This window comes from Scomber scombrus, chromosome 1 (genome assembly GCF_963691925.1).
Source record: "Scomber scombrus chromosome 1, fScoSco1.1, whole genome shotgun sequence".
Classification (NCBI taxonomy): Eukaryota; Metazoa; Chordata; class Actinopteri; order Scombriformes; family Scombridae; genus Scomber; species Scomber scombrus.
The window spans coordinates 30,083,358-30,096,644 of record NC_084970.1 but is presented as its reverse complement, the minus strand read 5'-3'; the positions used below and the strand labels follow the sequence as shown (position 1 = coordinate 30,096,644).

Below are 13,287 nucleotides of genomic sequence, written 5' to 3'. Positions count from 1 at the left end.
AGTTCTTTAACATTATCTGCATTGTAAATATATTTTCAAAGGAATAATTTCACGCTGAATCACTTTGGTACTGTTTCAAATATGGCATTTGGTGAGTTAAGCTTCCATTGCAAATATTTAATTCTTAAACTCTGGTAATTGTTTTTGGTGTCAGCTCTTCTTAATCATAGAGCAAATGTTTCCTCACACTTATGTATTAATGTTATCTGTTAAATCCATCATAGAGGTAATCTCAGAACTTGTGAAAAAGAGGTAGCGTTGTGCTTGAGAAACTGTCTTTATCATATCAAAAAAAACACAGGTGCTACTAAGAAAAAGGTCATCACATTGAAGGAAAAACGAACACTATGATTAAGTTAAAAAGCCTTTTATTCAAAAAGCAAGGTTTTGAATTAATGGGTGCTTTCATTAACTGGTGTGATCTTCAACGTAACGTTTCCGCCAACTGTTTCATCAACCCAACACATCAGCTTATAGGAATTTTAGCCTGTTCCGCCTTATAGTCTCAATTCATAGTTGTTGGTGGGTTTCCTTGGACGAACTGCCAGCTTCAGGTCCTCCTACAGCATTTCTATAGGATTAAATGTGTGTTACTTCATGACCCACTTTCTGTTGAGCTTCAGTTTATGGAGAGATACATTAATATTCTCCTGTAGGATATGCCGGTACATCTCAGAACTCATAGCTCTACCAGTGATTGCAAGCCGTCCTGGTCCAGATGCAGGAAAGCAGGCCCTAAAATCCATGATACAGCCACCAGCCTGTTTCACTGAGGCAGGGCCTAGACTAAGACCTGATTGTAATCCTATTGACTGAAACATCCAACTCTTATTTTCTCCTTCAAATGAGCTGAAAATCCTCACGGTTCACACACTTTTGTCACACACTGGATCATTTTCCTAAATCAATAAATGTTTGACTGATGGTTCTTTATTTAGTTTTAGGACTAGTCCACGTTTTAGGTCTTATTTATGCAAAAACAGAGCAAATTTTTAAGGGTTCACAAATTTTGAAGTACCACTGAACTTCAAAACACATTTGTACACACCATTATTGCAGCGTTCCCGACGTTTGAACTGAAATCTAGTACCTCCCAGATTCTTGGTGTCCCAGTATCTTTGCAGTGATGTTTTTGCTCCACTCTGATATTCATTAAATAGCTGTTAGATTTGGGGACACACCTCTAAGCTTCTGTCACTCACTCAATCCATTTTTTTTAAACTATTGAAATGTGCAGACTCTGTGAACCGGTGAGTGTAATTAGCCGTTAAATGCTCATGTAACACGGCAGCCGATAACTCAGACTGTTAATCAGCACGTCAACCTCACGCTCACCCAGGCACATCACATCTTAAGTGATCGCAACGTGGAACTGAAATGTCAGCCAGTTCATTTAATACCACTGGAGCTAATTGCGGATCCTCTACCTTGACAGCTTGTTTGTTAACAAATGATTACTCGCTTTGATTGTTTGTTTAAGGTCCGTTTGTATGAGTGGACGGCCGAGAAGGAGCTCAGGACTGAGTGTAACCACTACAACAACATCATGGCCCTTTACCTGAAGACCAAAGGAGATTTCATCCTGGTGGGAGACCTCATGAGATCTGTCCTGCTGCTGGCCTACAAACCCATGGAGGGCAACTTTGAAGAGGTGAGATGTGAAGAAGGAGAGGATGTAAAGAAAAAAACACAGTACAAGAGCTCTAAAGGGAAAACAAGTGGATGTTTTATCCAAAAAAAAAAAAAGGGGTTTGGGAAAAGACAAATCAGTGTTTTCACTTCAAGCTAAACCATTTGGTTTTACAAACCGCTTTTTTAAAAATTTTTACCAGTTCTGATTTGATCACACATGAAACAAACGTTCGGACTGTGGCCGTTTGTCCACACCGGCTTGCTTTAACTTGTATTTGTTTCATAAAGCAGCGTAGCAGACATATACCTCCCAGCCTTTCGATGAGCAGAGTGCTAAAATTGATTAGAGATAGAATGATGAAGGGATCTGACAACGAGTCACGCACACCATCGAGCGCGCACCGTGACGCTGGGCTCAGTGTAATAAGTGAGATGCCAGAGGACTAGAATTCATTTAGAGCGAGAACATGAAGCATAGAATTGCCTCAAAATTTGAGATTGACAGTAGCAATTTATCACTGTTGAAATCATTCTTTTGATATTATGCTTTTTTGTGATTTTCTGTTATTTTAATACTGATATGATGTTGGTATGTATGTTAAACATGGTCAAAGTTCAAAAAGTGGAGGTGAACATATGTTAAAATGTTTCCTAAAAGTCAAACGTCAGGGCTTCATCCTGGCAATTCAGCAGCCTCTGTTGCTAAGGTCATTGCTAAGGTTATTACATGTGTTGTTCCCGTTGTCCACTCGCATATTTCAGATCACATTCAGGCTCGAACATGTATGGATGTATTTGAGAAGTTTCCATTTCAAGTAAAGGTCGATAAAAAGAAGTGAAATCCTGCTACTACTGTTTGTTTATTTAGCCTTCAGAGCTGACCAATCAGAACAGTGGGCTCATCAGGAGCGTGGTCTCAACAAGTCAGGAGCTAAAACAGCCTGTTTCAGAACTGGGGGGGGTGCATAAAGATCCAGTATAAAATACCTAAAGAGTTTTTTTAACTGTAAATCATGTAAAAATATTCCTGTATAGCCCCTGAATATAAATATAGACCTGTGAATGTGCCCGATATGTTCCCTTTGAGGTCTGTTCGGGCTTCGCAGCTTCTCATTCAGCAGGAGAAACCCAAAAGTTTAGTTGAATGTCATCATTTATTTAAAATAATTCATTATGTATATGATATGAAATATCCAAAAGTTTAACAGAATACATCAACATGTTAGAGAAGTACTTTTCTTTTTTTCTTTTCTCAGAGTAAGATGAGAAGATACCATCTTTATTGTTGGTATCGATACTCTCATCTAACATTTGACAAAAGAGCAGATAAGCATATTTGGTAAATGTCGAACTATTCCTCTAACTGGCAGATTGTGATTGCTATCAGGTCCATGACCTGCTTCTCTTAAAATGATTAGAGGCTGTTAGCAAGATCATTAGAGCCCACACTGTCTTCTCAAATATCATAATAATACAGATTGATGTTTCTTTCCGTACAATATTTTCTTTGGCTGTGTGTAAATCGCAGCCTCCGATCACAGCACCTGTGGCGATGCAACAGCTGTTTGACGGTTTTCAGCATGTGTGAGAGAGAGAGCGCAAGGGCATTGAGAAAGTCTGCTGCCCTTGTACTTGTTCTGACACATATTGACTGTTTGTTTTTTTTTGGATGTCTGCACTTGTTTGGAGTCAGCACTTCTTTGCTCAGAGATAATGCCGTGTTTACTCAGAGACAAGAACCCACCCCGGTTTTGGACCCTCTCATGTGTGTTGTTTACTGCTCGATCAAACATCTCTTGTGTGTTTTTTGTTTTGTTTTGTTTTTTTGTCAGATTGCACGTGATTTCAATCCTAATTGGATGAGTGCTGTGGAAATACTGGATGATGACAACTTCTTGGGGGCGGAGAATGCTTTCAACTTGTTTGTTTGCCAGAAGGACAGGTGAGAAGCTGCACTTTTCTTCTACTTGTGCAAAGTATGAATACAGTTTTAAAACTTCTTGCAGTGAAGGTTTTTTTGCACATGAATTTTGTATATTCCACTAATCTTTATGTTCCCCCAGAGCTGCTCTACAGCAGAACTGACAAAATGTTTCTCCAATATATATCCATTGAAATCAACTTTACTTCAGTAAGAGGCTGCTCTTCCTGCACAGAGTCCCCTGATACTTTAGAGAAATATCAGTGATGTGAGCACAGTGCAATAACATTGTCCGTGCATCTTTTTTATTAGAAATTATGAGTCACCAAACACTTTGTTACAGAGCTTTTAGCCGCTCTGCTGTATTTCTGTCTCTGTATTCATTTTACTATTTGTGTTGATTTCAAGGAAAGATGTGCTCTGAAAGTGAGCATGTTTCATTTGTGCCACTGCTTGTTATCAACCTAATACATCAGCTTGGTCCACTCAGTGCTTTTGACCTTTATTTTTGTATCACATCTCTCTTCGTTGCTATATCCACTGTTCCTCACCCTCTCATCCATTACATCTCTATCATTCTCTGACCTTTTCCAATGCTTCTGAAATCTCTGCCCCTCTTTTTTTCCCCTTTTGCTTAATCGATCGCTCTTGCACCAAATAATTTATTATCTTTCTTTTGACGTCCTTTTCTCTTTGGCTTTATGCCTTCATTTGCTCTGCGGTCTGCAGTGCGGCCACCACAGACGAGGAGCGGCAGCACCTGCAGGAGGTGGGGGTCTTCCACCTCGGGGAGTTTGTCAATGTCTTCTGCCACGGTTCACTGGTGCTGCAGAACCTGGGCGAGAGCTCCACGCCCACCCAGGGCTCCGTGCTCTTCGGCACTGTTAACGGCATGATTGGTAAGCACATGGACAAATGCACACTCGCACAAGCATTTACACACAAAAATAGATGTTGCTGTTGGCGAAATCATACCCATAAATGGTTTATAGTTACATAAACTACAAAAACATTGCAGTTCTGAAAGTTTAAGGCTACATGTGGAAGCATATTTTCCCATTTGCCCCTGCTCGTATTCACTCATACAGACCAGTTGTGAATTTATTTTTTGTGTTATCCGCTGCTGCGACTTCTGCCACAACCTTGATGCGATGAAGGTGAACAGAATTTGGTTTTAGTGGCTCACAGCACCGAAAATTACATTTTTATAAAAGCTTAACAGCAGCATGCCTTTTCAGAAGTGGTGCCCCTGTTGCTCACAACAGACGGGCGCAGACCTCACTGTGAACAGCTTCCGCTTTATTTTTTACCTTTTGGAAGAAAGTCATCACAACCACAGCAAGAATTGTTGAATGAATTCAACAATTCCTTAGCAACAGTTTTCACCCAAGCTGCAACAATTAATTAAAAGTCACTATTGTTTTTAAGCTACTATTAGCTTAATCACAAACTATTTTCATTTTCAAGTCATTCTTTAGTCTTCTTCATCTGTAAACTGATTATATTTGGATTGTGGACAAAGCAAGACGTATGAGGACGTCACCTTGGGCTGTGGGACACATTGACAGACATTGACCAAACAAGCAATCTCAATAAAATAGTCAACAGTTAAATCAATAATTAAAATAATGATTAGTTGCAGCCTTAGTTTTCACATTCATTTTCATTTGATAATCAATATAATAGTTCAGCAAATGCAGGAAAGTAAACATGTGCATTAGCATTAACTTTTAACTTACTAGCAGCATTAACGGATGTTTTAATATTGTTTACTGACAAACGAATAAATATTTAACCACCAGTTGCCAGTTTGAAGGCTGTTGGATTGTGCAGACAGGTCTCATTTCCAGTATTTCTAATAATCAGCAGACTGCAGTAAGGAGACCTCAGACCAATTAGGAAATTCACAAACGTCTGTCAAAACCATTATTCAGAACTAATGTTTCGCTTTCAGAGAGGCAGAAGAATGGCAGAGAAATTATAATTTTACACCTCATTACTCAGATTTAAACCGGTAACTTTCAGCCTGGCAGTAATGATGGTAGAGATGAAAAACAGGGAGCACACATCATTTGGACACGGCTGTAATTTACCCCATGCACCCCGACAGCACCGACACACAAGCACATCATTTCACCTCAACACCCTCTGTGATCCTGTTAAAAAGCCTCCGAGGAAAGTTTAACAGGAAATAAGCGTCGACATCGTAGATTGAAGGAAAAAACTCCTCCCGCAATAACCCGTAAACTGGCATGGGCCTGCCGCGCGTAATGAAGAAAAAATACCCCAGCTCGTCTTATCGCTCCTGATGGTGTGATATAGTGAGTGTTTCTGGGAAGAAGCTGCAGACCACATGATTATTCCACCCAAAACAACCAACTAGAGGGCAAACTGTAATAAAGTTGTTTTGGTTTGTTCTTGAAAAAACGGAAATTGTGTGCCAGAAAGATTGCACTGATATTGTGGGATGATGTCAAGAGAAAATGTCATCAAATGTCAAAAGGGTTTTGTGTAAACTCAAGGCTTTAAAAAAAAAAAAAAAAAGGTCTTGAATACTGGTACGTTTTTGTTCTTCACTTTTTTATATAAGTATGCAGTTGGTCTTATATTTTAATGTGACATTTAAAAAGTCTCTCAGTCTTTAATTCATCCCGATGAAACCTCTGATTGGATGTTAGCACTGTTATATGCATCTTAATACAAAAAATGGATTCACACACTACTTTGCAAAAAACTGTAGGTAGTTTTGATTGAACACTGAGTGAAAAAAAAAAAAAAGAATAGTCAATTGACAGATAATGAATTAAAACACTTTTGGTGGCCAATTAATTATTAACATCCTGACAACATTTGCTGGTTCAAGCTTCTCAAACGTGAGGATTTTCTATCTGCGTTTTATCTCTGGGGCTTTTAAACTGTTGGTCAGACAAAACAAGTTATTTTGAAGATTAATTTATTTGTGACAGGCAAATTTCTCCACTCTGGGTAGATTAAACGATTTAATCTGTGAATCGGCGGGGAAAACAATCAGCGGATCAGTCGATAGTGAAATGAATATTTAGTTTATACCGTCTACTGTCCTCCAAACCACTCCTGGAAGTTTGTGTTGATGCTTCAACACATTAACAGCTTCATATGCAGAGAAACACACCCTGCATTATAAATAACATAACTCCTTCACATGTATGCCTGTTCTTTGATGCATTTTCAATTTCAATGCATATCATTTCCCCCCCGAGTATCACAATAATGCACTCACTGTCATAGAACTTGCATGCAGGAAAGCCATCTACTCCCTCGAAGCCCTGTGACAGTGAGATTCAGCAGGAAGTCGCTCTCACAATAAAACAGTTTTGGAGTGCCCTTGAATTATTGAAGTATAGAGATCATGCAACTTTACTCACAACATACAGTAGGCTGTGCATACAAGCATGAAACGTACATCAGGAGCATATAGTCACAGTAATGGTCTTTTAACATATTTATTACACAGTGTTTTTCAGTTCTATTATGAATCCAGCTTTAAAAAACTTCCCATGAGGATGAAATGTATTTACCATCTGACTCCCCAGATTGCTGACAGCTACACTGAGCCCAAAAATCTGCCTGTGAATCATTCTTTAAAAAAGAGAAAAGTTGCATTACTGACATGGGTTTTTGTTTGTTCGTGTTAGGTCTGGTGACCTCCCTGTCCGAGGGCTGGTACAGCCTCCTCCTGGACCTGCAGACCCGCCTCAACAAGGTCATCAAGAGCGTTGGCAAGATTGAACACAACTTATATCCTTCTTATATTCATTCGCTCCCTCGCCATCTGTCACAATGACAGGGACGAGCTGTAATGACAGGTTTGGTTGTGTTGTAGGCGGCAAACCTCGAGAGTAAAGTGACAGATCAATAGTTGCTGAAATCAGCTTCACAGGGGTGTAATAGACCTCTATGTACAGACATCATGTATGTATATGGCTGCTCTGCCATATTATCTTGATATAACCTGTAATACAGACCAGCACTTCCATAGATGCTTATCATGCAAATGGAAAACAATGTTTTTATTGAAGCTTGTTGCTGATTCTGCATCATTTTAATGGCTATTTTGTGTAAAAACATACACACGTAAAAATGAAAATTTCATGAGTGTGAGGAGTGATTACACTGTCAGCACATATAAACTGGAGATGTTTTATATCATAAAACTCCTTGTTAACGTGACTGAAGAGCCTTAAAAAGTATTGAATTCAGATCTCTTACAAAAAGCCACAGTATTTAAAACGTCAAATTATATTTTAAGAGGTAAATTTAATATTTTTTCTTGCCTGCTGTAGACATCAACATTAGTCACAGCTTTTTTTTTTTTTTTTTTGAATGCTGCCACGAGATTTTATACATGTGTTAAGTATAGCTGAGACTGGTGCGACAGACAGTATCGTGCTGCAGGAAGCTCCGTCTTTTTATGTGGAGTTTCAGTCAGCGCCGTCAGGCTGGTAGACTTGTTGTCATAGCAGCTACAGTAGAGAGGAAGCTCATCAACTCATAATTAGCAAGTGTCAATTTTAAAACAAAACTGTAGTCAACTCAAATTACAAATTATTTTGTAATTGGCTAATCCATATATCAGTATTATGCCACCTGTTAATTGAATAATTACAACACTAGAAATGATTGTTGTACATACAGTAGCTGAGAAGAACTGACAAGAAAAAAATGAAAATAATCAAAATGTATTTACTTAATAAATTGTAGGCCTTTGTCTCTGTTGGTTTTCAGGTACTAATTGTTTTAGAAGAAGGAGAATCTTTATTTATTCAGCTGTTTTCAAAACCAGTGTCACAAAGTGCTTTATAAAGTGCAAATGCAAGCATACTGTAAGAAAAGCATGTGATAGCATACATTATTGAAAGAATAAGAGCAAAGACAAACCAATCAGTGCAAGGAAGCATCACTAAAATGCCTTTGAGGAAAAGTCGGTCTTAAGAAGAGATTTAAAACACTCAAATGTGATTTAAAAAAGTCTTGAATTGAGTGTGGTGAACACTGCAGAGACCCCGGTGAAATCCTGTATGTTCTGCTCAGTAATCTTGTTTAGCTGCAGCTTGGAGAGCAGTTCCAGGCCGAGCGGTCTCCGTACTTCTGGACTGACTCTCTGGTCCGCTGAATATTAATATTCCCAGTGTACCTTCACATCATACTGAATATGTGTTGACTTTGCCTGAGATAAAATATGTAATGCTATACCTAAAGTGCGATCCTCAGGCGAAGCAGCAGCAGTCTTATATTGATTTTCCTTGACTCCACCGCACCTGGAGGTCCTTCCACACAGAGAGAAAGACAGAGCAGGCCACGGGATTCATCGACGGGGATCTGATCGAGAGCTTCCTGGATCTCGGCCGAGCCAAGATGCAGGAGGTCGTCAGTACGCTACAGGTATGAGCTGATGAAATGCGTGATGAAATATGACTTTTTCTTGTCCTGGGAATCTTTCAAAAAAAATCTACACTATACTGGACGGCTACTGTATCTTATTGCCATATTTTCCCTAATTAACATAACTGTAAATAAAATATAAAAGTAATAACAAGTGGCTCTGTGAGTTCAACAGAAACATCTGGTAAAGAAGCAGACGACCACTGTTTATTTGTGTATGTTGAACTTTCAAAAATCCTTGAAGGCATTTTTTATTAGCTGCTCCTTTGTTCTGTGAGTGGAAACTGGGAATAACCTTCACGGTTGAACAGTGGCAAAGTTGCTTTTGGCAAATAAACAAAAAAACAAGCATATTCTGTTTAAAATATTTGGACGATTTCTTTGCCAGAAAACAACTTAAAAGAGGGGACGTCACTTAAAAAAAAATGAAATGTGTTGTTGTTTCTGTTGCTCACCTCCATCCTTCTGCATCAGAAAGTATACAACCTTAAAACAAGTGATTGTAGTTTTAATCTGTGATCTTGATGTTCACAGTTGTTCAATTCTGTCTTCAAACAACAGTCAGGTGCTCATGAACACCGAAAGAGGATTTCCTCGCTGTAATCATTCCTACTTTTCATACTAGCTATTAAAAGATCCTCTTCAAATGCACTTCCAATGTAGGTGATGGAGGCTTAAACCCACAGTGTGTCCACACAGTCATTTAGTGCAAAAATGCATTTAAAAGTTTAACTGAAGCTTAGATGGGTCTTCAGCAGTCTGAGTTAGTCATATAAAGCGGATATCTGCCACATTTACAGTCTTTTTAGCATCAAATTCCCTCTCTGTGTTTCCCAGTTGAGCTGCCGTGGAAGTGTAGTACAAAAAGAGGCACTTTGGTGCTTAAAATACTCAAATGTTTAATGATATCTACTTGACTTGACTCATTTGGATGACTGAAGCTTCATATTAGCTTCAGATAAAATGTTAAATACATCTTTGCACAGAAGGAGGACTGTGGATTTTGTTCCCCCATTAATAACGATTATGTCATGACATCATAAATGTAATCAATTGCACCTGTACTTTTCTTACTTTGACATATTAAATGTCTGCTGTGAAAAAGGTTTGAGTTCAACCATAAGCCAGAAAAGTAGAGCTGCAACTAATGGTTATTCTCAAAAATTGATTTTTTTCCCAAGGATTTTTATCTTTTCATCAATGTCTTTTGTCCAATAAAAAAAAAGAAAAGAAGTCAGAAACCCAAAGATTACATTTTCTTTAATGTTAAGACAAAGAAAAGCAGCCGAATCTGACATTTGAGAATCTGGAAGCATCAATATTTTACATTTTTGCTTGGAAAAAAAGTTGCTGATGAATTCAGTCAGTTGATCTTAAAACGGATTAATTCACTAATCGTTAAGTCGTCTTAAATTTAAACACTGAATAACTACTAAATAGTCATAGTGTACAACAGAAAAAGCCTAAGACAACTGATGATGATGAAGATGATGGTTTGATTTTTAGATTGGTGCATTAATTTAAAGAAGTACTGCACACTTCAACATGTTTGTGAGCTGTAAACTACATTAGATGACTCTTTGTAATGTATTTCATGGGTTGAAAATGGCTCAGCCTGTCATCTGCTCTATAATATCAGCCCTGAAGAGGCGGGATGAATGCTGAGGTAGAGTCAACCGTTTTGGGAGCCCTGTACACCATGAAATTTATATCAACTGTAGAACATTAAGGCCCACATCCTCCTTAAGCATGAGTCTGCACTCATTTTCAATTATATACTCATTGGGACAGATTTAGCTTCAGGAGGTAACAGCAGCAATGACCTGCTGGAGGGAATCTCTCCATCTGTGACAGTCAGCTTGAGTAAACACTGCTGGCAGCCCCAAAAACTGCAGAAATCCTTTCCTAACTCTCTTTAACTCTCCGACTGTCTGTTCCTGCAGTTATCAGCTGGTAAAATCTTGTTTTGAAATGTTAAATCGCAGTGTAACCAGAGTTTCACCGTTACTGAACCTGTCCGCTGCGGTCCGCTGCTGCTCCGCATTTGGACGCATTTCCTCCAGCAGCTCAGTGCTGCTGTCAGCCGCTGAGGTTAAAACTGTCTTGGTGTGAAAATAAACCAAGTTAAACAGAGACAGGTTTATTTAAAAATGACTTCTGGCTTGTTTAAATGTCGTCACACTGTTTGTCTTTATCTCATTACTTCCCATCACTTCCCTGCAGCCCTTTGCCCAATTTTTAACATTTTTCAAAATTATGCAGTGTGTGGACTTGGGCTCAGACCTGAGGGTAAAGTTACACTCTAATGTTGAGATAAAGAAGACAGTGATTTAAAGAAAAACACACACACATAAAATGTAGTCATTTTAAGATAGAAAATTTTACAATCAATCAGCTGTGCAGGGAAAATAAAAGATATCCAGGAGTTTATAAGATAACCTCACCTCAAAGCAGCAGACCCAAAAAAACATGAAGTGAAGCAATAAAATAAATATGATGGAGTAAAATGCTTTAGTGTCTCTTTCTCTTTACATTCACCTGTTTATTTGTCAATGTGACATAACTGGCAGCTGTGAGGCTCGTCTCAGTAGTGGAGGCTCACAGTTTGGTGTTGTTCAATTCCAGATTGATGACGGCAGCGGCATGAAGCGTGAAGCCACGGTGGACGAGGTCATTAAGATAGTGGAGGAGCTTACGAGGATCCACTAGCCCTGCTGAAAGAGAGGAGGGTCCTGGAGGGAGGAAGAGGGTCCTGGAGGGAGGAAGAGTGACCTGGAAGGGAACGGTTTGGGTTTTGCAGATTTGTAAATAATTATAAATAAACGGTGTGTGCATGTTCGTCCTTCAGACTTTAATGATTTGTCAACCGTTGAGACCTTGAAGTTGCTGCACTCCGAGTGAAGCACTCTTCATTTAGACAAGAGTCTCTAGGCGAAGTGCGTAGCATCCTGTTTGGACAATAAAAAGACCAAAGTAAAGACATTGGTCTGTGTGTGTGTGTGTGTGTGTGTGTGTGCGTGTGTGTGTGTGTGTGCGCGCGCACGTGCGCATGTGTGACTGCGTCCGTGTGGAATAATGTGTGACTATGAATAGGAAAAACACGAGATTTTCCTCACCAAAAACTTTCTTTGGATATTTGTGACAGCTTCAGGCAAGTTGAAGGTTAGCAAATCCTCCACATCCCCCCAGTTTAAATCTGAGTGATTTACACTTTTCAACATTATTATTGAAGTCTGGAGTAAACGCTGTATGAGAAACAAAATGAGGAAAATGATAGATTTATAGCTATTTTGTCTTTGTGATGTTTTCTTTGTTTATTCTAATAAACTTTGCTTTAGTACTGTTAACACTTGTCTGTTTGTCTTCTGTTCACATTTATTGTCCTTTGTCCTTACGTCCAGTTTTTCTGCTTTGAAAGTCTGTAATGAAACTGAAATCACTCAGTGATTTATTAAATGAATTTTATTACAGATAACTATTTTGATAATTGATTACTCAAAGTCAGTTTTTAAGCACCACAAGGACAAAAATAATAATTTGCTCAGTTTCTCAGTGTAATTAGAAATTACTACGTTACAATAAAAGGTTATTCTCATTTTTAAGTTTCTTGCTGTAATCATTCCTCCTGTCCATACCAACCATTAGAAGATCCCTTCATAATGCTCTTACAATGTAAGCGATGGGAAGCCAAAAATCCACAGTCGTCCTCCTGTGTTAAAATGGATTTAAAAGTTTATCTGAAGCTAATATGAAGCTTCATACATCCAAATTACTCCAAGTAGATATCTTACAACGTTACAGTCTTTTTAAGGCCAAAGTCCCGCTTTTTGTTAGGGGAGACTGGGGACAGTTGCAACACTTTTTACATTACTCTAAGTTACTCAGAGAATATTTGGACTAGGCCCACCAAACCTTTACATATTAAAATTTACACATGTCTGCTAATTACCCATACCATTTAAAGATGGTTACATATAACATATCAATCACAATATTGATTTGAATAAAAAAAATTCAGATGTTGCAACACGGATCAGGGACGGTTGCAACATATTTTAAACACATTAAATTTAACTAATTAATTATTATTTATTTAGTAATATTTATCATAGGCCTACCTTGTGTCAATGTGCAGATGGTACTGAAGCTATTAAAACTCAATATTTGAGTGTGAGACAAGAAGAATGGAATAATTTGCTTGGTCCTCTGAGAATATTTTTTTGCTGGTCCAGTACCCTGCAAACGGTATCTTATTTGATATCCCTCTTTTTTGTAGAACTTGAATAATGTGGTGTGGCATATGTCGAAGGCCT

The 13,287-nt window shown here is 38.5% G+C and overlaps 1 protein-coding gene across 1 annotated transcript in view; it reads left to right on the top strand.

The window, feature by feature from the left end:
* Positions 1-12,368, top strand: part of ddb1 (damage-specific DNA binding protein 1) — a 50,958-nt gene extending 38,590 nt beyond the window's left edge. The window contains exons 22-27 of the mRNA XM_062422113.1: positions 1,481-1,651; positions 3,465-3,574; positions 4,283-4,452; positions 7,228-7,330; positions 8,851-8,974; positions 11,600-12,368. Of these exons, the coding sequence (XP_062278097.1) occupies positions 1,481-1,651; positions 3,465-3,574; positions 4,283-4,452; positions 7,228-7,330; positions 8,851-8,974; positions 11,600-11,683 (762 nt within the window). The 3' untranslated portion in view covers positions 11,684-12,368. The remainder of the gene's footprint in view (positions 1-1,480; positions 1,652-3,464; positions 3,575-4,282; positions 4,453-7,227; positions 7,331-8,850; positions 8,975-11,599) is intronic.
* Positions 12,369-13,287: the final 919 nt, after the last annotated feature.